The sequence below is a fragment of the Anolis carolinensis genome, unplaced genomic scaffold (assembly GCF_035594765.1).
Source record: "Anolis carolinensis isolate JA03-04 unplaced genomic scaffold, rAnoCar3.1.pri scaffold_15, whole genome shotgun sequence".
NCBI classification, from domain to species: Eukaryota; Metazoa; Chordata; class Lepidosauria; order Squamata; family Dactyloidae; genus Anolis; species Anolis carolinensis.
The window spans coordinates 13238856-13262781 of record NW_026943826.1 but is presented as its reverse complement, the minus strand read 5'-3'; the positions used below and the strand labels follow the sequence as shown (position 1 = coordinate 13262781).

Here is a 23926-nt window from a genome sequence, read left to right as displayed (position 1 = left end):
GGGAAATTGGCAGAGGGAAACGTTATAAGCAATACTGGGAAATCGGCAAAAACCAAGTTCTGGGAAATTGGCAGAGGGATACGTTATAAGCAATACTGGGAAATCGACAGGAATCAGGTCTGGGATATTGGCAGAGGGAAACATTATAAGCAATACTGGGAAATCGGCGGAAACCAGGTCTGGGATATTTTTCACAATGGTGACGATATGCGAGACGAGCACTCCGTATTTTCACTCCGAAACACAACGGACTCCCAAGTAATTCTGTGGCAGTATCTAAATATTCTATTTCCGAACCTACTATGTTCTACAAAAACCACGAGTGGAAAACCATTCGCAACGGGGGCCCTGATCCTACGGTCCAAAAGGACGGCAGGCTAGCCAATATCCCAAAAGAGAGGGTGTCGGCCCAAAGGCGAAACTCCTACTTTGTCCAAAGGAAGGCGGATCGACGGAGGAGCCCATCCATTCCTCTGACTCGGTTTCCTCGGCCGCGTTCTCGTGCTTGCAGTAATCCTCCATCCAGGACTGCTTTGTGCTGGTGTATTGTTCTGGAGAAAGGAAACACAAGAGGCCCAAACAGCATGAAGAAACGGAACAACCCGCTTCCCGTATTATTGTTAGCCCCAGCTTCTGCCAACCTAGCAGTTCGGAAACATGCAAATGTGAGTAGATCAATAGGTACTGCTCTGGCGAGTAGTCACATGACCTTGTAGGTGTCTACGGACAACGCCGGCTGTTGGGTTTAGAAATGGAGATGAGCACCAACCCCCAGAGTCGGACACAACTAGACTTAACATCAGCAGAAAACCTTTACATATATTATTATAATATAATATACAACGAACCCACCGAGTAACACGGACGTGACGTTGATGTCCAGCCGGTGCTTGGCTTTCACCTCCAGCTTCAGCCGCGGAGGGTGGAGGCGGCTGGCCGACTGCTGCAGCCAGGACACCGAACACGGCCAAGGCTCGATGAAGGGCTCCCAACCTGAGACGGGAAGAAGAGCACAGGCATCAATCAGCCCTGGAGCAAACATGGACACTGTGTTGGGGCTGAGCTTGGTAGTTAACACTATGTTAGATAGAAAGCCATTGTCTGTAAATGCCACTGTGCATTACTGCGAGGAAATACAGTTCCAACGGACATGTGGTCACAGGTCATTCCACTTAAGAGTTGTTGTAGTTCAACCTGAGGACGATGAGGGGTTTGTGAGACTGGGAGATGCAGTTTCAGAGCCAGGGGGATGCTGGATTCAGATACAGCCCATACGGGAGCAACCGTGTGAAAGTACTGATGTTTTGGAGTCCAGCAGTCAGGGAGATGAACTCCCACCTAGAGGACTGGGAGATGCAGTTTCAGAGCCAGGGGGATGCTGGATTCAGATACAGCCCATACAGGAGCAACCGTGTTAAAGTACTGACGTTTTGGAGTCCAGCAGTCAGGGAGATGAACTCCCACCTAGTAACGGCAGCCGAGATGCCATGATATGATGAGATGCCAATCTTGATATTAACTTAGGGTCCTTCCCATCCCAAATTGACCTCCAATGAATTTGTAGCACTTTATCTGTTACCTTGAGTTTACAACTTATAACAAAGGTGCACTTTTGTTTGTATGAATATAGCTCCTGGTAGGAATCCATTTTTAAAAAATCCTCTGCTTTCTAGATCTCTTAGAAAATATAGCCAAAATCTGGGAAAAATAACGTATAGCTTTGGCAGATGATATTAATTTACTTCATTAATTTACTCAACTTTGCTGTTTTATTAAGTGTGTTTTTATTTTCATAGGTTAATGCTTAAATTTTATAACTGGTGTATGTTTTGTTTACTAATGTATTGTTTATTGTCACTGTTTTTATCTGATATTATCTGTGAGCCGCCCCGAGTCCCCTTCGGAGGAGATGGAAGGCAGGGTATAAATAAACTTATTATTATTATTATTATTATTATTATGAACTCATCCGTGGAGATGTGTATCTAGAGCAGGCCTGGGCAAGCTTCGGCCCTCAGGGTGTTTTGGACTTCAACTCCCACCATTCCTAACAGCCTACTGCACACTTGAAATCTAAATGCTTCTAAATATCTCTATAAATCCCCGCAAATCCTCACCTGAAAGCTCGCGGTTGTAGTAATCTCCAGAGAGAGTGAAGTGAGCGTAGCCTTCAGGGCTCGTCCGGAGATGCTGGAGGAAATTTAAACCTGGAACGGAAGTCAACACAGGAAAATTGGCAACCGGAAAAAAAAAAAGGATCGCTGTCAAAAATCGATCGTATTTCTCATTCGAGTATTTACGTGAGAAAGTTAACTCTGCCAGAGGGACGTCGCAGTCCATGCAGTCGTCGATGAAGCAGATGCAGATGCTCTCGGCTTTCACGTCGAGACCGGAGACCCAGCGAAGGGCCGAGGACGGGCCGTGGGAGTCGCGGGAGTTCGGGTCGGGCGGGAGGCACTTCAGCGGCTCCGCGTTCTTGAACAGCCAGCTCGCCGCTTTCTTCAGCTGACCTAAGTGGAAGGGAGATGCCGCGATTGTTTGCGGCTCTTTCGCAGCACCGCACATACTCCTAGTCCTACTATTCCTAACCTACTACATTCACTGTTTGTAGTCCTACTACTATTCCCAATCCTACTACTGCTCCTAATTCCAATGCTTTTGCTACTACTAATTCTACTACTCCTAGTCCTACTACTACTCCTATTTCCACTATGACTATTTCTACTCCAAATCCTACTTCTGATCCTACTACTAATCCTACTACTACTCCTAATCCTACTTCTACTATTTCTACTCCTCCAAACTCTCCTCCTAATCCTACTACTACTTCTGATACTAATATAACTAATCCTACTACTAATCATACTTATACTCCTAATCCTACTACTACTTCTACTACTTCTGATACTAATACTTCTACAACTAATCCTACTACTAATCCTACTACTGATAGTATTACTCCTAATCGTACAACTACTTCGATTACTACTCCTAATAATCCTACTCCTACTACATTTTTCAAGCTTCCACTTGACAATGGCTGTTGCGAACTCTTTGGAGGACTCTGTGTAAAGTCACCATACCTTGGCAATCCAGGAGAGCTTTCCGGCAGTCGTCGAGGCTGAAGCCCAGTTCCTGTAGTCGGGCGAGCTGCACTTCTGCAAGCGAGGACATATCACAATGAAAACCTACATGTGCACCCATATCTCAAAATATTTTACACCGGAGTGATCGAGGAAAAACACATCTCTGGGTAGACTGCCTTCTGTCATTTTTTAATTACTATTATTTATTATAATAATAATTCAACGAAATGCCATGTGCAAGATGGCACAAATTTTACAAACTGGCAGAATCTGATGCTCAATGGGTACTAATCAACAAGCTGAATTGTACAATGTACCGAGAACGGGATCCAAAGTGTGTCTCGATGTCTCCGTGACATCCAACGCCAGCCCGGAGACCTCCTTCGCCTGAGTGGAACCCGAAGGAGAAGTAGATACACTGGTGCCCGTGGATGAGGAACAAGGTCCGCCAACAGTGCTGCTGCTGCCGGTCTGGCCGGGAATGGACTTGGCGATGGCCAGGAAGAGCTGGACATCGTTGTAAGACAGACGGATGTCCAGGGCTTGCAGCTGGATCTGTATGAGGGGAAGCGATCAAGGGAGCCATGTTTTACCTGGAGACATTGTGATGCAGGCCTTCTCGGAGCTGGAGAAGGGAGAAAGGGAAGAGTATTTACGGCGAGTGGAATATCCCTCACCTCTAGGATGGGCGGGAAATCCTCGCTGTTAAAAGCGTCCAGCAATCCCGACCCGCTCGGGTAGGAAGAGCTGCCCACAAGCTCCACCTGGATGAGCGCCGGGTCGATGATGGAGAGGGCTGTCTCCTGCTCGTTTCCCAGGCGACAAGAGAAAACCTACGGGAGGGGAGACAGGATTCAAGCGCTTGGACCTTTGCTGAGAAAGCGGGCGCAGGCACGCAAATCCCGGACGAGCCCCCAAAACAGTTCACAAATCCCGGATGAGCCGCCAAAACAGTTCGCAAATCCCGGACGAGCCGGCAAAACAGTTCACAAATCCCAGACAGGCACTCAAAATAGTTCACAAATCCCAGACAGGCACCCAAAACAGTTCTCGAACACCCTTAAGTTCAGCTCAGCACAGCGGCTAATTGCTTTATTTACAAACAGCATATATACAAGGGTTACTCACAGCACGACAAAAGGGATAGTAACTCGGCACGTACATGAATATTTATGGCTTCCCTCATTAGTTTTCCCAACCTACAGAGACCATGTCAGCTTGATCGGAAGGTCCTACTTTAGGATTACATATCTGCGGATTGACCCCTTCAAATCTGGTTTACACGTGCTTATGAATGGATTTTTTTTTCTACTGCCTCACCTCAATGCCGGACAAACTTCCCGAGAAAGGGTGGTCGACCAACTTGGGTTTGTACGTGAGGACGGTGGTCCCTTTGAGAATAATGGCATTGGTGTCCGCACAGGACATGTCTTCAACCACGACGAATTCGGTATCTAAATGGACACAAGGAAGGAAGGGAGGAAAGACGAGAAGATGAGAAGATAGAGAAGAACAAGGAAGAAGAATGTGAGTATGAGTGAGTGAATGAATGGACTAGGAGTGAACGGTGAGTATGAGTATGGCACGAAACCCCACCGCACCCGTCACGTTGATCTTGACTTCCAGTTGCTTTTCTGCGGAGAGCTGGAGCGAGGAGCGCTTGGTGACGATGCCACTCTTCACCGCCTTGGGGACCACGGCCACGGCCGCCTCGCTGCTGGAATGGCGCTGCCGCAAAGGGCCGGGCTGCTTCCTGGCCTCGCTCGCCGTCCGGAGGAAATCGTGCACCAGCACCAGCCAGTCGAAGATGAGAAAGACCCGGAGGTTGTTCAGGACCACCGTGAAGAAGGAGGAATCCTTGGTGGACCTGGCGGGCAGAAAAGGAACCAAGCAAAGGACTTTTGGATCTTTAGTAGCAATGGTTCATCCATATTGATTAGGCTTGTGCAAAATTATCGTTACTCTTCGTATTTTGTATTAAACTCTTTAAATTTGTGCATGCAAATCAATATTAGAAATTTCCGTACTAGCATATCTATTAGGGTTGTGCGAATTTATCGTTGCTCTTTGTATTTCATATCAAATTTGTTAAATTCGTGCATGCAAATTGATATTAGAAACTTCCTTATTAGGGGTGTGCAAAATTATCATTACTCTTCGTATTTTGTATCAAACTCATTAAATTTGTGCATGCAAATCGATATTAGAAATTTCCGTACTAGCATATTAGGGTTGTCCAAAATTATCGTTGTTCTTCATATTTCGTATCAAATTTGTTAAATGCATGCATGCAAATCGATATTAGAAACTTATTAGCATATTTATTAGGCTTGTGCAAAATGATCGTTACTCTTTGTATTTCGTATCACATTTGTTAAATTTGTGCACGCAAATTGATATTAGAAACTTCGTCTTTTTTCTCATATTTTCCTTTGTTTCCCCTCATATCTTTCTCTCCTTCCTTCCCTCTTCTTCCTTCATTCCTCCCTCCCTTCTTTCCTTTCCCTTCTCAGCTACTGATAATAAAGTATTTTGAGCCAAAACACACTAGTAGTATACATTACAGTCAAACGATTCGGAAGCTCACAAGCCCCGCTCCCCAATACCTGTAATGGAGCTCAATCTGGATGGCTCCCTGGGAAGTGCTGTTCTTGGACGACTGGAAGATGCAATGGAAGACGTTCGGCATCCCCGACGTCGCTCTCTGCCCGGCGTAGCGGGTGTCGAAGGCCATCATGGAGTGGGAGACCAAGTTGATCGACTTGGTTTGGTTCGAAAAGCTTTCAAAAAGCAACTTGGACTTCTTGAAGTCGAACCTAAGGAAGGAGGCGGGAAAGGCAGGTCATCAAATCAGCACCGCCTCGAGCCAAGCACACACTCTCTCTCTCTCTCTCTCTCTATATATATATATATATATATGTTGGATTTTTGGTTGTGTGTATATGAAATGTAAATCAAGTGTTTCTGCTGTTTTACAAGTGTGCATTTCAGCAATGAAACAGTTAACAGCAGGCCAGTTTGACTGACAGCCTGCAGTGACCTATGAGGCATTGGAGGTCGGACTAAGGAATGTGTTTTCTTATCTCTCTGTTGAACTGTGAGAGACAAGCCGAGCAGAAGAATGCTGGCTTCTAGCGATGGGTTTTGCTGTTTGTAAATATCTCTGTAAATATTAAATAGATGTTTGAACTTCAGACTGCAGATGTCTTTAAGTCTGGAATTGGAGGAACTGGTGAGGGCAGAAGTTCACCCAATTCACCCACTAATGCGCACCCTGAACTCTGGATCTGCACCATGACAATATATATATATATTTATGTACAATAACCTCTTCACAGCAGACAGCAAATAAAGTCTTTTGATATACATGCTTATGAGTTGCAAACAATTGGAGCCTTCAGAGATCCAACGCTGGATACAGTGCTGATAATAGAAACTCAGCCGAAAATAAGTCCGTTGCAGCCAGCACTGGCCCCTGACTTTGCTAATTTATAGCCCCGAGCTTCCCAGCACAGCTGAACCTATTGTCTGATTGCTCAGCGTCCTCACTGCTAGTCTAGCAGATCTCGTTTTAACTTTTTTCTCCCTTCGACGTTCCTGAAAGGTAGGGATCTCTGCTATATCTTCCACCTCTCCTCCTTCTTCTGCTTCACCACTTAACCCCAAATCCCCAATTTTGTAAAATTATTATTAAAAGAATTGGACATAGGTATACAATTTTTAAATGGAATTCAAGCAATTTATGGTCAACAAAAAGCTAAATTAAGGGTCAATGGCCAAAAAACAGAGGAATTTGAAATAAAAAAGGGTACTAGGCAAGGTTGCCCGTTATCCCCACTTATATTTATTTTAGCACTAGAAGTTTTGTTAAGATCAATTAGGAAGGATGAAAATTTAAAAGGTATCAAATCGGATAAACAAGAAATTAAAATCCGCGCATTTGCGGACAATATCATTTGTATAGTGGAAAATACTATCTAAAATCTAAAATTAAAGATTGGCTAAATAAACTTGAAGACTTTGGTAAGTTAGCAGGAGTCCGAATTAATAGGGACAAAACGGTAACAAAGAATATATCACCAGAAGGCCAAGAAGCATTAAAGAAGATTTCCAGCCTAGAAATAGTTAAAAAAATTAAGTATTTAGGTATTTGGGTAGGGACAAAAAATAATCAATTGCTGGAGTTAAATTACAGGGCAAAGTGGAAAGAAATAAAAAAAAAAGATTTTAAAAATGGGAAAAAATTTAAATTTGTCCCTACTGGGAAGAATAGCAACTGTTAAAATGAATATTTTACCTAAGCTACTCTATTTATTTCAGAACATACCCATTATTAGAAATATGAAATTATTTAATGATTGGCACAAAAAAATAAGTAATTTTATATGGAAAAACAAAAAACCCAGAATTAAAAACCCAAGTGCTGCTTCTTTGACCACCTGTTCTCCTTCTCCCTCAGAATCTCAGAAGAGCCATCCACAGCAAATGTCCACAGAAGAGAAACACAGAAGAGAAGAGAAACACAAGAGATGGATGGACTGACCTGGCGAGCGAGCCACGCTTCCCTTGCGGATTCGTCAACTCCAGGCTGACGTTGACCATGTCGATGAGGAAAGACATGCAAGTGTACACCTCGCCACTCAGAACGGTCTGCAAGGAGAGAGAAGAAGAAGTATTTTTGTGGAGATTCATGTATGGGATGACGAGTACGGGCATGCCTTAAACCGTGGGGATGACAAACTAACGGACAAACGGGCCGTGTATTCTCACGTGTATTCTCGGGTCTTGCAAATCGTACGGCCGCATGAATTCCTCGATCGGCTCCCCCAAATTGTTCTCCAGGAGCCCTCGGATCAGCTTGTATTTGTCCAGGTCCAGGGAGCAAAGGATCGAGGACAGGATGCCGTGGACGGAGATATCCGGAACCACGTGACTTATCTCCCTAGAAGGCAAAGGATATACGTCAATACGTCGAGACCGTCTGTAAAGAAGTATGAATTTTAGTTTACAGATGTCATGTTTAATTGAATTTGGAGGGAAACTCAGTCTGTGGTCAGAGAACCACAGGGAAGGTTGCACTTTACTTGCACTTTACTGATTATTTTGCCATGAAACTACCTTTCCCATGTGATGTCTTTCTGCACTTTGGCCCAGATCTGTTTTTAGCCTCCCGTTTTTAATATTTTATGCAGTACATTGATTTTTATCACTGTTTTATTGATGTTGATATCTTATTGATGTGAAAATTTGTTTTTACTGTTTTATCGTTGTTGCTGTATTTTATGTCGGGCATGGCCCCATGTAAGCCGCTCCGAGTCCCTCCAGGGAGATGGGGCGGGCTATAAAAATAAAGTTGTTATTATTATTATTATTATTATTATTATTATTATTATTATTAAGGTTGATTTTAGAGTCTGGGCTCTGTTGAAGCTCAGGGAAGGCTGATCCTAAGTTAGGGTATCAGGGAGACTCAATTGGTCATTTTGAGTCAATTTAAAATAAGTTTGGTGACTTAAGGTAACCTGTTTCCAGATAAGGAACAGATAGGCTGTGATTGTAATTCACAGGGTGACTGCAGGTTAAAGCAGGAGAGAGAAAGAAGTGGCATTTTAAAGTTTGAAACAACTCAATATAGCATTGCAACTCTTAATCTAAGTGCCTCAAACAAGAAGAAAAGTTATTGTAACCATTAAGCTTGTGCCTGAATAAACGTGTTATTATTCCTTCAAACATCTCAGTCTCTGTCATATATACACATTAAGAATAAACAAGAAGAACAACAAAATTTAAAAGTCTCCTCTCTAAGTAGCTAATGGCTACGTATCCCTAAAGTGGTGGCAGCGGATATAGTTATATATATAATATAATTTAATAATTATTCTCTGACGAAATGACGAGAGCGGCGTCTCACTCACTTGTCCAAGTTCCTTTCGACTTGCAGCTTGAGGCGGAAAGGCTCGGTCAAGAGGCTCCCGCCCGCCTGCCGGATCACAAAGGACGGGAAGGTCAGGTCGGCCTGGGCCTCCTCCGTGGCCTCGGAATATTCCCGGGAGAACCGTTCCGCCGCAAAAATATCCATGTCCTGCAGGTCCACCACAATGCAGTCTAACAGGCAGACGTGCTCCTCTGCAAGAGACACATCCACAATATCTTACCTTACATTCTCTGCAGCCATCTTTTGAGCTTCAGGGTCCAGGGATTAAGTCCCTGTTCGTGCGCCAAAACAGGATGATGCACAGCGTCCTTTTAGTTCTAGTTCTTCTTACTTCCCAATCAAATCAAGTGAGTGCCACGCTTGACTGTCTCTGAATCATGGGTTTTGTAGTCCCAACTGACACAAATGTGTACTTGTTGCCCATCTAGTTAGGTCAACTTTCTATCGTAGAGCAACTACCGCATATACTCGAGTATAAGCCAGCCAACGGGCTTATAGTCGGGTGAGATTACTGGTTGGCTTATATTCGGGTCGGCTTGTACTCGGGTATATATGGTACATTTATTATTTTTCTCTATTATTATTGGTACAGTAGAGTCTCACTTATCCAGCTGAACGTTGGATAAGCGAATATGTTGGATAATAAGGAGGGATTAAGAAAAAGACTATTAAACATCAAATTAGGTTATGATTTTACAAATTAAGCACCAAAACATCATGTGATACAACAAATTTGATAGAAAAAGTACTTCAATACGCAGTAATGCTACATAGTAATTACTGTATCTACTGATTTAGCACCAAAATATCACAAGGTATTGAAAACATTGACTACAAAAATGCGTTGGATAATCCAGAACGTTAGATAAGCGAATGTTGGATAAGTGAGACTCCACTGTATTACTACCTTTATTATTTTACTCTATTAATATTATTATATTATTTTACTCTATTAATTATTACATTTATTATTTTACTCTATTACTACTATTACATTTATTTGACTCTATTGTTATTATCATTAATATATTGATTATTTTTCTCTATTTGTTATTATAACATTTATTATTTTGCTCTATTATTGTGACAGCGGGACGGAGAGAAGGCGCTTCCGGATATCGGCAACTTACCAGGACTTTCCGGAGATTTGGGCGGTTTAGTCGCACCGCCCACCACGGACTCGCTTTTCAGTCTGTTCAGATTTGGTCCCGAGGACGACGATTTCATAAACAAACCTTCCGGAGTTCCCGATGCCGCCTTGGACTCGTCGGCGCTCGGGGTTTTCTTCATGCTGTGCTTGGGGGTCCCCAGCGGAGAAGAGAGTTGAACAGAATCCTGCTAAAAAGAGGGAAAGCGGAAGAAGGAATCATTCGGTTGAGGCTCAGTGGTCAAGTATATCTAGCATTTCTCTATCTGTCAATTTGGCATCTCTCTTTCCATATATTTGACATTTCTATCTGTTAATTCGGCATCTCTGTATCCGCCAATTTGGGATGTCGCTATCAGTCGATCCGGCATCTCCCTATTTGTCGATCTGGCGTCTCCCTATCTGTCAGTCTGGAGTCTCTCTATCCGTCGATCCGGCATCTCCCTATCCGTCAATCCGGGATCTCTCTCTCCGTCAATTCAGCATATCTCTTTCCATCAATCCACTATCACCCTATCCGCCACCTCCCTATCCATCAATCCACCGTCTCCCTATCCGTCAATCCGGCATCTCCCTATCCTTCAGTCTGGCATCTCTCTATCCGTCAATCCAGCATCTCTCTATCCATCAATCCACCATCTCCCTATCTGTCAATCTGCCGTCTCCCTATCCGTCAATCCACTGTCTCCCTATCCGTCAATCCACCGTCTCCCTATCCGTCAATCCGGGATCTCCCTATCCGTCAATCTGGGATCTCTCTATCCATCAATCCACCAACTCCCTATCCGCCATATCCCTATCTGTCAATCTGCCATCTCCCTATCCATCAATCCAGGATCTCCCTATCCGTCAATCTGGGATCTCTCTATCCATCAATCCACCAACTCCCTATCCGCCATATCCCTATCTGTCAATCTGCCATCTCCCTATCGATCAATCCACCGTGTCCCTATCCGTCAATCCGGCATCTCCCTATCCATCAATTCAGGATCTCCCTATCCATCAATTCAGCTTCTCTCTATCCATCAATTCGGCATCTCTCTATCCATCATTCCACCATCTCCCTATCTGTCAATCTGCCATCTCCCTATCCGTCAATCCACTGTCTCCCTATCCGTCAATCAGGATCTCTCTATCCGTCAATTTGGCATCTGTCTATTCATCAATCTACCATGTCCCTATCCACCATCTCCCTATCCGTCAATCCGGGATCTCCCTATCCATCAATTCACCACCCCCCTATCTGCCATCTCCCTATCTGTCAATCTGCCATCTCCCTATCCATCAATCTACCATCTCCCTATCCGTCAATTCGGGATCTCTCTATCCGTCAATCCAGCGTCTCCCCATCCTTCAATTTGGCATCCACAGCAAGTCTTAGATGTGAAATACCCGCAACAATAAGCAAGGAGCCCTAAGCAAATCTCACCTTATCTTTGAGAGAGAAGGTGCCGGCGGTCCCGGCGAAGAGGAACCGGTTCTTGACCTTCAGCTTCCCGAGGTTGGCGACAATGAGGTGATTGGACAGAGAGCTTTCCGGGATGAGGAGGACAGGAGCCCCGGCTTCAATGTCCAGGAGGACCCGGGCGGAGCGCTGGGCCTGGTCTCTCACCTGGGGGGCGAAAGAGCGGGTCATTCGGAATGTAACCTGACGAGAAACCCTCTACAGAACATAGTAAAGGGAAGAAGGACATATACGGTACCATCTGCCCCTCGATCGCCGCTCTCTGGCGGCCCAACACGTCCTGGAGCTGCGTGAAGTGCTGGATGAAAGACACGACTTCCGCCTGGAAACGTTGTGTGTGGACATACCGCACCGACGCCATGCGCAGGCTGATGCGCACGTCACAATCCCTCTGCAGCAAAGGATCGGGCCGGCCATACCTTGAGGGGCGACAAGGCAAACCATGTGTCTGTAATGTCCACTTTTGTGGACGCGATTACTATTCACATATTTGTTTACAACGAGAAATCTCCATCGCCTACTTGTACACTTGGAAGATGAAGGCCTCTTCCCCGCTGGTGGTGAAGCGCTCTCGGTAAAGCTCTCCGTGCGAAGTCAGGTCGCTTAGGGACAAGCTCCCGATGCTTCCGTGGAGGGACAGGTCCCCTTCTAACATAAACACAAGGACAGAAACAGCGTTCGGACACCCGAGAGGGATAGCGGAGCTGCCGAAGCACGTTACCGAGAGCAACGTCCTTAAAAAAGTCTCCTGATGCTTCCGTGGAGGGATAGATCCCCTTCTAACGTAAACACAAGGACACAAACAGCGTTCGGACACCCGGGAGGGATAGCGGAGCTGCCGAAGCACGTTACCGAGAGCAACGTCCTTAAAACAAAGCTCTTACTAAGATATAGCCAGACTCACCGATCATGTCCACATGAGTGATCAGTTTGGAGACGTTGGCCTTGGCCAGTTCGTTGGTGGCCTTGTTCAGGACCAAGGACAGAGAATGGACCTGATGAAGAAGAACAAATGAGCTTGGGAATGCCGAGGTCAACACTGCCACTCTCAGCCTTTAAAATAATACTTTTCAAGAAATCAGTGGGCTAATCAATAAACAGATTATCTACCTCCCGTAAAAGATATGGAGGTATCAATGTACTAATTTATTTATTTACAACCTGGACTACTCAAGTTTAGATGTAGTCAGATAGATGATAAGAGTTAGATTGAGGGAATCCTTTCCCTGTTTCCAAAGCATGCCTAGACAGGCTTTACTGTGTTTCACTCTTATCCTATTTACGTCACATCCCTTACTTTGAAGTTAGTAGAAATGTGAATCTCCAGGGACATTAACTTCTCATTGGTCAGAATGTCTTTTATGGCCCCAATAAACTGGACCATGAGGTGGGAACCATTTTGGTTCAGTCTCTTCTCCCTTTGTTCTTCCAGCTAACAAGCAGCATCTTGCTGTCTCTCCTAGCAAGATGTAACTATTTAGATGTTTGTTATTTTTCCTTTCTTATTTTTCCTTAGAAACCAGTCTAGAGTAGACTAGACAGCTCCCAAGCCTTTCTAGCTACAATGGGATTATTTTTACCTGAATAAATGTTTTTGAACTTTTACTGAGACTCTGCACTCCATTGCCATCCTAAGTTGAAAGGCTTCTCTTTGCTCGCCCTGGGTAAGTAACTGTCGCATTTGAAAGCTTTTGCTTTTGCTACTCTGCTGCATTTGGGTGGAATCTCCCCCAGAGAGGGTTAAATTGAGTCTAACCGCTCAGAGATGACGACGACAATTTCATTGCCTCCTACCTTGAGGTCGACTTTGGTATTGACGGCATCCTGGGCCTCCAAGGCGGGCGAGGCGCTGGCTTCGGACTTGACGGGGAGCTGGACGTCCCCGGGCTGCGACTTCATGCTGTGATTCTCGGCAGTGGAGCCGATCCCAAAAAAGTCCAGGATCACCACCCAGGTCTGCAGGGTGATCAGGACGTCCAAGCAGTTGAAGTCAACATCCACGCTACGGCTGATCTTGCCGTACGACGTGGCGAACGCCGGGTGCTTCTTGTCCACCAGCAAGACGTTGATGTGGACCAGGGAGTCGTCGAAGTCGCTCTTTCCGGACGGCGGGTGCGACTCGTTTGCCGTGGGAGACGGCGGAGGCGTCAACGGACAACCCAGGCCCTCGTCTTCCTTGAGTTTCTTGTGGGGGGCCCACGTCGGCCGCTGGTAAAACTGGAAGACGTTTGGGGCCTCCTCCATGTGGGAAGGCAGGGAGCGGGGCATGTCAGGGTACTCGGCGTTGGACACCGAGGGGCAGGACTGGGACAGGTACTCCTTGTGGGCCAGGCCGGACGGCTTGGGTGCCCCACGCGAGACCATGAGGTTCTTGTACTGCGAGTCCGGGTTCTTCTCCAGAAGGTCCTCCATGAGCAGCGAACGCAAGGCGATCTGGATGGACAAGGTCTGAGGGTGGTCCTTGGCAAACTCAATGTCAAAATCCTGGAATTTCAAGCTGACCAAGCCTTGGGCTCCGAGGGTCAGGTCTCCGCTGAGCTGGACCTGGAGCTCCGAGAGATGGAAGGTGGCTTGGATCTGGGTGAAGGACGGCGTCGTTTCCTTGGAAGGGGCGAATTTGCCGGTCGGAGTGCCGAACCCGGAATGACTGAAGAGCCCGTTTTCCTTTCTCTCGAGGGAAAAATCAGAGCTCGTGCTGCCAATCAACGCCGAAGGAGAATCAGAGCTGGGACATTTCGAAGAGGGAAATCCGGACGGCGGGTGGGTCAAATCCTCGTTGCAGACCAAGTTGTCGAGCGTCTGTAAGACTTGCTCGTAAACGTGCTTGGCCAAAACCACCTGGATTAAAACGGGTACAAAGTAAACAAATATAATAGTTTATCTTATTATCGTATTATCTAATATTGTTTTATATTAAACGTTATAATAGTAGATCTGCCAGCCCGTTTACATTGGGTAAACAAGACTCTACTGTATTTGAAAATGAAATAAAAATACAGTAGAGTCTCACTTATCCAACATAAACAGGCCAGCAGAACGTTGGATAAGCAAATATGTTGGATAATAAGGAAGGATTAAGGAAAAGCCTATTAAACATCAAATTAGGTTATGATTTTACAAATTAAGCACCCAAACATCATGTTATGCAACAAATTTGACAGAAATAGTTCAATATGAAATAATGCTATGTAGTAATTACTGTATTTACGAATTTAGCACCAAAATATCACGATTTATTGAAAACATAGACTACAAAAATGCGTTGGATAATCCAGAAGGTTGGATAAGCGAGTGTTGGATAAGTGAGACTCTACTGTACTGAGTTTAAAAAGCTAAAATAAATATTTTAAAATGAAATAAAAAATATTGAATTTTTAGAAAACTGAAATAAAATATAAATTTGAAAATGAAATAAAAATATTGAATTTTTAAACCGTTAAATTAAAATAAAAAAATTTAAAATAAAATAAACGCGTTGCATTCAAAAAATTAAAATAAAGTAATTCTAAAATGAAATAAAAATATTGAATTTTTAAACCATTAAATTAAAATAAAAATTTTAAAAATAAAATAAATGTATTGGATTTAAAAAATTAAAATAAAATAATTCTAAAACAAAACAAAAAAATATTGAATTTAATTTTTTTTTTAAATAAAATAAAAACTTGAAAATGAAATAAAAAAATATCGGATCCTGTGACCAGAATCGAACATCCCCTCGGGAGAAGGTTAAATTGCCTCTGCGTCTGTCTGTCTCTGTTTGATGTGCTTAACCATGTCCCCATAGTCAGAGGAAATACGAAAACGAGGTATTTCAATACCTGCAAAGGATTGACAAATTTGCCCTCGATCCGCATCAGGCTGGAAATTTCGACATCCTCGTCTGCGGAGAAAGCCAGCTCCGCGTCCCGCTCCACCGGGATTTTCTCCAGTTCGAACTGGATGGTCGCGTTATTCAAGATGTGGAAAGCTACGTTCAAGGAGATAGGTATGAGATGTTCTACATTGCGATCAGATGAGGGAAACAGAAATAGGACATCCCTAGCACTGGACAAGAAACATGTTCCGATGTGGCGCAGCTAGTTAGTCGCCAGCTGCAATAAATCACTACTGACCAAGAGGTTCGAACCCAGCCCGGGTCGGGTTGAGCTCCCAACCGTTAATAGCCTAGCTTGCTGTTCATCTACAGAGCTCCAAAGACAGTTGCATCTGTCAAGTAGGAAAATTAAGTACTGCTTTATGCGGGGAGGCTAATTTAACCAGTTTACGACACCGTAAGACCTCCCAGCAGCGTGCGGAAGAACGAGGAAGTACTCCATAGTTTTGGACTACAACCTTCCCCCCAAAAAATTGAATTTACATCCTGCTGACTCTCGAAGTGAGATCCAGGCGGGATATAGGAATTTGTATATAACGTATGCAAAAACATGCCAACCAGCACGAAACACGAAAACACTTCAAAAGCAGAGCTCGGAAAACGATACTCGTTTTGGACTACACCCCTCTCCCCGACCAATTAAATTTACATCCCGACCTCTCTCGAAGTGAGATCCAGGCAGGATATAGGTAACGTTGCTTAGGAATTTGTATATAAAGTCTACAAAAACATGCCAACCAGCACGAAACACGAAAACACTTCAAAAGCAGAGCTTGGAAAACGATACTCGTTTTGGACTACACCCCCCACCCCGGCCAATTAGATTTACATCCCGACGTCTCTCGAAGTGAGATCCAGGCAGGATATAGGGAACGTTGCTTAGGAATTTGTATATAAAATATACAAAAACATGCCAACCAGCACGAAACATGAAAACACTTCAAAAGCAGAGCTTGGAAAACGATATTCGTTTTGGACTACATCCCCCACCCCGGCCAATTAAATTTACATCCTGACGTCTCTCGAAGTGAGATCCAGGCGGGATATAGTTAACGTTGCTTAGGATTTTGTATATACAGTATACAAAAACGTGCCAACCAGCACAAAACACGAAAACACTTCAAAAGCAGAGCTTGGAAAACGATACTCGTTTTGGACTACGAATAACAATAGAATGAACGAAGAAATGGCTACGAACGAATCCGAGCTCCTGACAACTAATAAGGAAGCAAAATTTTATGTAACATACCATGGCCTTTATGTAAGGATTCGAAGAAGTCGTGGCGAGTGAATTGCGGGTCTTCCTGACTGCTGCCGGCGACCGAAGACCCGTGCAGCACCTCCGACACGCTTTCCTTCTTCCCCGTTACGTGGCTGCTGTTGAGCGAATACAACCGGATATCCCTGATTTCCACCTGCAGCCGGTCATTCCTCAGGTTGTCTTCTCCCGCCACGAAGTTCCGGATCGAGATCTGCCCGAGATGTCCGACCAGCAGTTCCGAGCTCCCGGGTCTCCGGGGTATCGACACAACCGGGGACTCGATGTTCACGTCCAGAATGAGTTTGATGGGCTCAGTTTTGGAGCGGGCCGGGACGGACTCCTCTCCTTCGCCGCTTTCCAGGTTGAAGGGGTCCCTCGACCGCGGCGCCGTGTCGAACAGGGACACCATCTCGCTGTACTCGGCGGTCTTGGTGGCCAGGACGGTGGTCACGCGTGTCGCCGCGTGCTTCAGCATGCCGCGGAAGTTGTCCTCCAGCTCGTCCATGGAGAGCGAGAGCTCTTTCAAGAACTTGGCAGAGTGGTTGTAATGCAGCGAGGCCATCTTGAGGTGGAGTGAGCACTCCTCCTTCGACTGCTCGGTGAACGTGAAGCTCAACGCATCCGGGAGGTTCCCCGCGTCGTCAAATGGGAGAAACGCGGGCCTGGAACAGCTCGCGTCCCGAATCAGGTTCTCGTATCGTACAGTATTTCCGATGCTCACGACGTACTGGTTTTTGACGTCCTGGGTCAAGTCCATCAAGTGCAGGCATCCAAGAGATCCGTTGACGTCCAGCTTAGTACCCATGGAGACGTTCACTTTGGTGCCCCCGACGCTCGCCGTCGCGATCTTCCGGCCCAGCTTCTCCCCGTTCATCACGGTGACGGTCCTCAGCAAGAGGACGTTCAACCAGTGGATATCTACGGTGACTTCCGTGTTTTGGGAGTGGGTGAACTGGAACGTTTCATGCTCGCTGAGTTGCCGTTCGGCCTCCGTCATCAACGGCTGAGGGCTGGAATGATCCTTCTCCTTCGGGAAGGACTTCTGGAGGAAGCCAATCAACTCTACAATCGTCTCCGGGTTGAGGATGATGTCCAGGTTGTTCATCTGCACCGAGATCACTTGCAGGGTGCTGTCCAGGTTCATCGACGGGCACTCCGTGCTCACAAACTGGTACTCCAACTTGATCAAGGACTCGTCGTGCGGAGCTACACGGCTCGCTGGTCCGGGAAATTTCCCATCCTCGCCGGGCGCCCCGACGGGGGAGTGCGTCCGACGGTCCCGCAAACTCCCGGTCGGAACGTCCAGACTGAGGTTCTTATGGGAGGCCACCAAGAGGTCGAAGTCCGAGCCGTACGTCTGCATGGTGTCGACCAAAAGCAACCCGTGGACCGTGAGCGAGACCTCGGCGTCGTAGGGGCGCTTGATGAAGTGGGCGTTGGTGCCGAAGACTTTGAGGACCGAGATGTACCGCCCGTTGCTTTCCACCCCCAGCTGCATGCAGTTGACTTGGAACTCGGCCAGGAGGAGCTGGGACTCGACCAGGACCTCTTTGGTGTGTTGCTCCACCACCATCACGCTCTGCGTCAAGTTCATCACGGAGCTGTGCAAGCTTCCCCGCTGGTCCAGGTCGGCCGAGCCGGCCTCCTTCCGCGACTGAGAAGGACTCGCCGTCGCGGACTCGGAAGCGGTCAACCTCCCGAAGCAGTTGCTCAGCGCCATGATTTTGTCCTCGTTGATGTGGATCTTCAGGTCGGGCAGGTGCCCCGACAGGACCGCCCCGGGGTACTTGGGGTCCGAGGTGTAAATCAACCTCCGCTCCAGCTGTAAGTGGACGTTGAACTTCTCCACCACGTGGGTGGGCCCGACCGCGATGTCTTGGGCGTACTTCCAGTTGTCCCTCACGCGCCCCACCATGATCTGGAGGTCCATGAAGGACAGGTTGTAGGTGTCGTACATTTTTTTGCTCATCAGGTGGGCCTGGAGCTGCTCCTCACTGATTTCGACCCCGGAGAATTCGAACTCCTTGTTTTCTGCCTCGGCTTCGGGAGGGGGACTGCTGGGAGGGGTGGCGAGCGGGGTCTTGTACTCGTCGTCACTCAAGTCGCTCAGCTCCGAGGAAGGGCCGCCCGGACTCTTCTTCTTGTGCTCCTCTAGAAAGGGAAAAGAAATAATAACAACAATAACAATAACAACTTATTTATTTTTATTTATTTGTTTACAACATTTATACCCTGCCCTTCTCACCCGAGGGGACTCAGGGCGGCTTGCAAAAATTGGCAAAATTTAATGCCCAAAATGCAATCATACAAACAAAACAATATAAACAGATCCATTAATTAATTAATTAATTAATTTGCTACATTTATATGCCGCCCTTCTCACCCCAAAGGGGACTCAGAGCGGCTTACAAATTAAATTTACATACAATATTATATTAGCCTAGTACAATACTGGTAATAAATTACTATATTGTACTGTGTCAATATATTGTAATATTGTTAGTAATATTACATGTAAAATATAATATATAATTAATATTATTATATTGTATTGTATTATTAGTATTATATCGTATTACAATATAATAATACAATATATAATAATAATATATTACAATATAATATAATGAATATTATATGTATATACAATATGTTATAATTATTATATATTATTGTAAATTATATTGTATATTATATATATATATATACACAAATATATATAACTAGCATTAATAACATTGTTAAAACACATTATAAAAACCTTAAGAACGTATATATAATTAATTCCATTCGTCCGAGATCCTCAGGCTTCATCCTTAAATCAGACCATGTCAACTTTGTCTTTTACTCATCAAAAGCTTGGGCACATAACCATGTTTCAACCCCTATATTGTGGTTTCTGAAGTCGCTCCTGACACGGAAAATTTTTTCCAAATCTTGTGGAATTTATAGTTTTACATACACCCCGACTTTCCGCCGTCCTCCCCGTACCTTGAGAATTGGTGAGCAGCATTCTCCCCAAGTCGATCACAACCAAGACTGGGTCGGGAAATTTGAAGTCGTCGGGGAAGATGACCTGTGGGGCGGAAATGTCCAGGCACACGGTCCAGCGCTTGCTGTCCTCCTGGGAAAGGAAGTGAACACTTTTTGAGACCATCTAGATGCCCTTTGGGGTTCCTTTCCCTTATCTAGAATCTCAGGAGACCATCTAGATGGCCTTTGGAGGTCTCTTTCCTTATCTATAACTTTAGGAGACCATCTAGATGCCCTTTGGGGTTCCTTTCCCTTATCTAGAATCTCAGGAGACCATCTAGATGGCCTTTGGAGGTCTCTTTCCTTATCTATAACTTTAGGAGACCATCTAGATGCCCTTTGGGGTTCCTTTCCCTTATCTAGAATCTCAGGAGACCATCTAGATGGCCTTTGGAGGTCTCTTTCCTTATCTATAACTTTAGGAGACCATCTAGATGCCCTTTGGGGTTCCTTTCCCTTATCTAGAATCTCAGGAGACCATCTAGATGGCCTTTGGAGGTCTCTTTCCTTATCTATAACTTTAGGAGACCATCTAGATGCCCTTTGGGGTTCCTTTCCCTTATCTAGAATCTCAGGAGACCATCTAGATGGCCTTTGGAGGTCTCTTTCCTTATCTATAACTTTAGGAGACCATCTAGATGCCCTTTGGGGTTCCTTTCCCTTATCTAGAATCTCAGGAGACCATCTAGATGGCCTTTGGAGGTCTCTTTCCTTATCTATAACTTTAGGAGACCATCTAGATGCCCTTTGGGGTTCCTTTCCCTTATCTAGAATCTCAGGAGACCATCTAGATGGCCTTTGGAGGTCTCTTTCCTTATCTATAACTTTAGGAGACCATCTAGATGCCCTTTGGGGTTCCTTTCCCTTATCTAGAATCTCAGGAGACCATCTAGATGGCCTTTGGAGGTCTCTTTCCTTATCTATAACTTTAGGAGACCATCTAGATGCCCTTTGGGGGTCCCTTGCTTTGCCTGTGGCCTTATGAGACCATCTAGATGCCCTTTGGGGTTCTCTTTGTCAGAGTATTAGCAGTGCAGAACGAAGAGACACTCAGAGACGTTGGAAAAACTAATTACAAAGTTTTATTGTATGCAGCAGGAATCAACACAAACAGACTTGCAGATGAACACAGGACTGTTCTGTTCTCCAACAGAATTTTACTCAAACTCTAGGCAGACAGAACTCAACTGAACTGACACAATCGTTATGCACAAACACTTGTGTCTGGATACTCCCTAGTTCCAGCCACACATCAAGGATATCATAGCTTCTGGGCAATTAACTCTTTCCACACTATGGTACAACTGAACAGAACTGAACTGACGCAATCGTTATGCACAAACACTTGTGTCTGGATACTCCCTAGTTCCAGCCACACATCAAGGATATCATAGCTTCTTGGCAATTAACTCTTTCCACACTATGGTACAACTGAACAGAACTGAACTGATGCAATCGTTATGCACAAACACTTGTGTCTGGATACTCCCTAGTTCCAGCCACACATCAAGGATATCATAGCTTCTTGGCAATTAACTCTTTCCACACTATGGTACAACTGAACAGTACTGAACTGATGCAATCGTTATGCACAAACACTTGTGTCTGGATACTCCCTAGTTCCAGCCACACATCAAGGTCATCACAGCTTCTTGGCAATTAACTCTTTCCACACTATGGTACATCTGAACAGAACTGAACTGATGCAATCGTCATGCACAAACACTTGTGTCTGGATACTCCCTAGTTCCAGCCACACATCAAGGTCATCACAGCTTCTTGGCAATTAATTCTTTCCACACTATGGTACATTCTGGATGGTGCAATCAGTTGCAATACAAGCATGGCACAAATTGCATTTAAACACTATCAATACACAAACCCCACATTAACACTCTTCCCTTATCTATAATATTAGGAGACCATCTAGATGGCCTTTGGGGTCTCTTCCCTTAAGACAGTGGACTCTGACACTCCACGAAACCACGACTTCCGCCGTCCACTTACAATGAAGTCTCCCACGAGCAAGCGGTCGATGGTTTGCCGGATCTCCGCCTTGGTCTGCATTTTCAGCTTGTTGTACTGCCTCCGCGCGGCCTCGGCTACTCGCAGCTCCAGCTCGGACTGGCACCCGAATCCTAAAATAACATGCAGACGTAAACACAGGCACCACGACGTCGCTCAACACTTTGCAGCCATCTGAGCAACCAACCGTTCAGCAACCAATATTGGTGCTATTATTGTACCAAAGTCAATATCGATTGACACAGAGATTGTTCTTATTTCAAAGCAATACATTAAGGGAAGGATTAAAAAATGAGAAACTTGACCAACCTGAGGTGTGGACTCTCCCCTTGTAGAAGAAATCAGCCACTTTGCGAATGGCTTGCGGGTTGTAAATAATGTTCAGCGGCTGGGTGCTGACTTCCAGGCGCCGCTCGAAACGGCTGCGGACGGGGTTCGTCTCGTACAACATCTCGAAAACCGGGACGGCGGGATCCGCGGCTGTGCCAAAGCAGAGCACAAACATTGACCTAAGCAGCTCGAAAGGCAGTTGCATCTGTCGAGTAGGAAATTTAGGTACCGCTTTATGCACGGAGGCTAATTTAACTAATTTACGACACCATAAAAACTTCCAGGAGCGTGCCAAAGAATGAGGAAGTACTACCATCAAGGGCTCGGGTGTCACAAGTGGACAGTGAAGCGGGAGCTCCCCCTGTGGCCGGAATTGCCTCTGTGTCTGTCTATCTATGTTGTATGTCTAATGTCACTGAATGTTTGTCATCCCCAAAACAGTCAACCATAATGTCAGCAATTAATCGTGTGTGTGTGTGTGTATTGCTATTATATATGCAAAAATGCAGACTTACCCGCACTCTGCTTATTTGCATCGGAAGAAGCCTGGAGGCCAATGGAAGAGGCACAACCAACTTCTTTTTGCTAAAAAGGACAAAACAAAGTAAGAAATAATTACTTAATTACCATCAATAGTTTTATCAATATTAATATGCATTATTACATTAATTATATGCTTTATTATAAAATAAATTGTATTATAAAACTAATTTTATTAATACAGTAGAGTCTCACTTATCCAACACTCGCTTATCTAACGTTCTGGATTATCCAATGCATTTTTGTAGTCAATGTTTTCAATACATCGTGATATTTTGGTGCTAAATTCGTAAATACAGTAATTACTACATAGCATTACTGTGTATTGTATTACTTTTTCTGTAAACTTTAAACTTTTTTAATTTGTAAATTCATAACCTAATTTGATGTTTAATAGGCTTTCTCTTAATCCCTCCTTATTATCCAACATATTCGCTTATCCAACGTTCTGCCGGCCCGTTTATGTTGGATAAGTGAGACTCTACGGTATATTAATTGTATTCTTTATTATAAAATTAACTGTATCATTATAAAACTAATTATATTAATAATTAATATAAATTTGATTTTATTAATTATTATAAATTAATTATTTTTATTGTTATAAAATTAATTGTATGATTATGCAATTAATTGTATTATTATAAAACTAATTTTATTAATATACATTAATATAGCATTGATTTTATTAATTATTATAAATTAATTATTTTTATTAATTGTTATAAAATTAATTGTATTATAAAATTAATTGTATTATAAAACTAATTATATAAATAATTAATATAAAATTGATTTTATTAATTATTATAAATTAATTACTTTTGTTAATTGCTATAAAATTAATTGTATGAATCTTATAAGATATTAATTAATTTTACTTATTGTTTTAGCAGGAAACCAATTTTTTCCCCCCAGTTGATAGTACGACTCAATGGTTAGCTTCCACCGCAGAGTCGACCATACAATGCATTTAAAATTCCAGTTCTGCACCGGGTTCAAATCCATACATAAAATTGATTTTATTAATTATTATAAATTGGTTATAAAATTAATTGTATGAATCTTAACAGATATTAATTAATTTTATTTATTGTTTTAGCAGGAAGCCAATTTTTTTCCCTAGTTGATAGCACGACTCAATGGTTAGCTTCCACCGCAGAGTCGATCATATCATGCATTTAAAATCCAAGTTCTGCACCGGGTTCAAATCCATACGTATGGAGG

At 44.2% G+C, this 23926-nt stretch overlaps 1 protein-coding gene across 4 annotated transcripts in view; it reads right to left on the bottom strand.

Moving 5' to 3' along the window:
- vps13d (vacuolar protein sorting 13 homolog D) overlaps positions 1-23926 on the bottom strand; it is an 86525-nt gene that overhangs the window by 49294 nt on the left and 13305 nt on the right. For 3 of the 4 annotated variants that reach the window (XM_062965989.1, XM_062965986.1, XM_062965988.1), the window contains exons 15-39: positions 22675-22744; positions 22139-22309; positions 21812-21942; positions 19763-19895; positions 16760-18922; positions 15455-15603; positions 13428-14471; positions 12538-12628; positions 12155-12281; positions 11872-12052; positions 11598-11780; positions 10152-10359; positions 9002-9212; positions 7857-8028; positions 7630-7736; positions 5693-5902; positions 4688-4953; positions 4407-4540; positions 3764-3919; positions 3404-3641; positions 3084-3158; positions 2301-2510; positions 2118-2207; positions 853-993; positions 429-551 (exon numbers count right to left, since the gene is read on the bottom strand). In XM_062965989.1, the coding sequence (XP_062822059.1) occupies positions 429-551; positions 853-993; positions 2118-2207; positions 2301-2510; positions 3084-3158; positions 3404-3641; positions 3764-3919; positions 4407-4540; positions 4688-4953; positions 5693-5902; positions 7630-7736; positions 7857-8028; positions 9002-9212; positions 10152-10359; positions 11598-11780; positions 11872-12052; positions 12155-12281; positions 12538-12628; positions 13428-14471; positions 15455-15603; positions 16760-18922; positions 19763-19895; positions 21812-21942; positions 22139-22309; positions 22675-22744 (6784 nt within the window). The remainder of the gene's footprint in view (positions 1-428; positions 552-852; positions 994-2117; positions 2208-2300; positions 2511-3083; positions 3159-3403; positions 3642-3763; positions 3920-4406; positions 4541-4687; positions 4954-5692; positions 5903-7629; positions 7737-7856; positions 8029-9001; positions 9213-10151; positions 10360-11597; positions 11781-11871; positions 12053-12154; positions 12282-12537; positions 12629-13427; positions 14472-15454; positions 15604-16759; positions 18923-19762; positions 19896-21811; positions 21943-22138; positions 22310-22674; positions 22745-23926) is intronic. The other variant, XM_062965987.1, reaches the window with a different exon arrangement.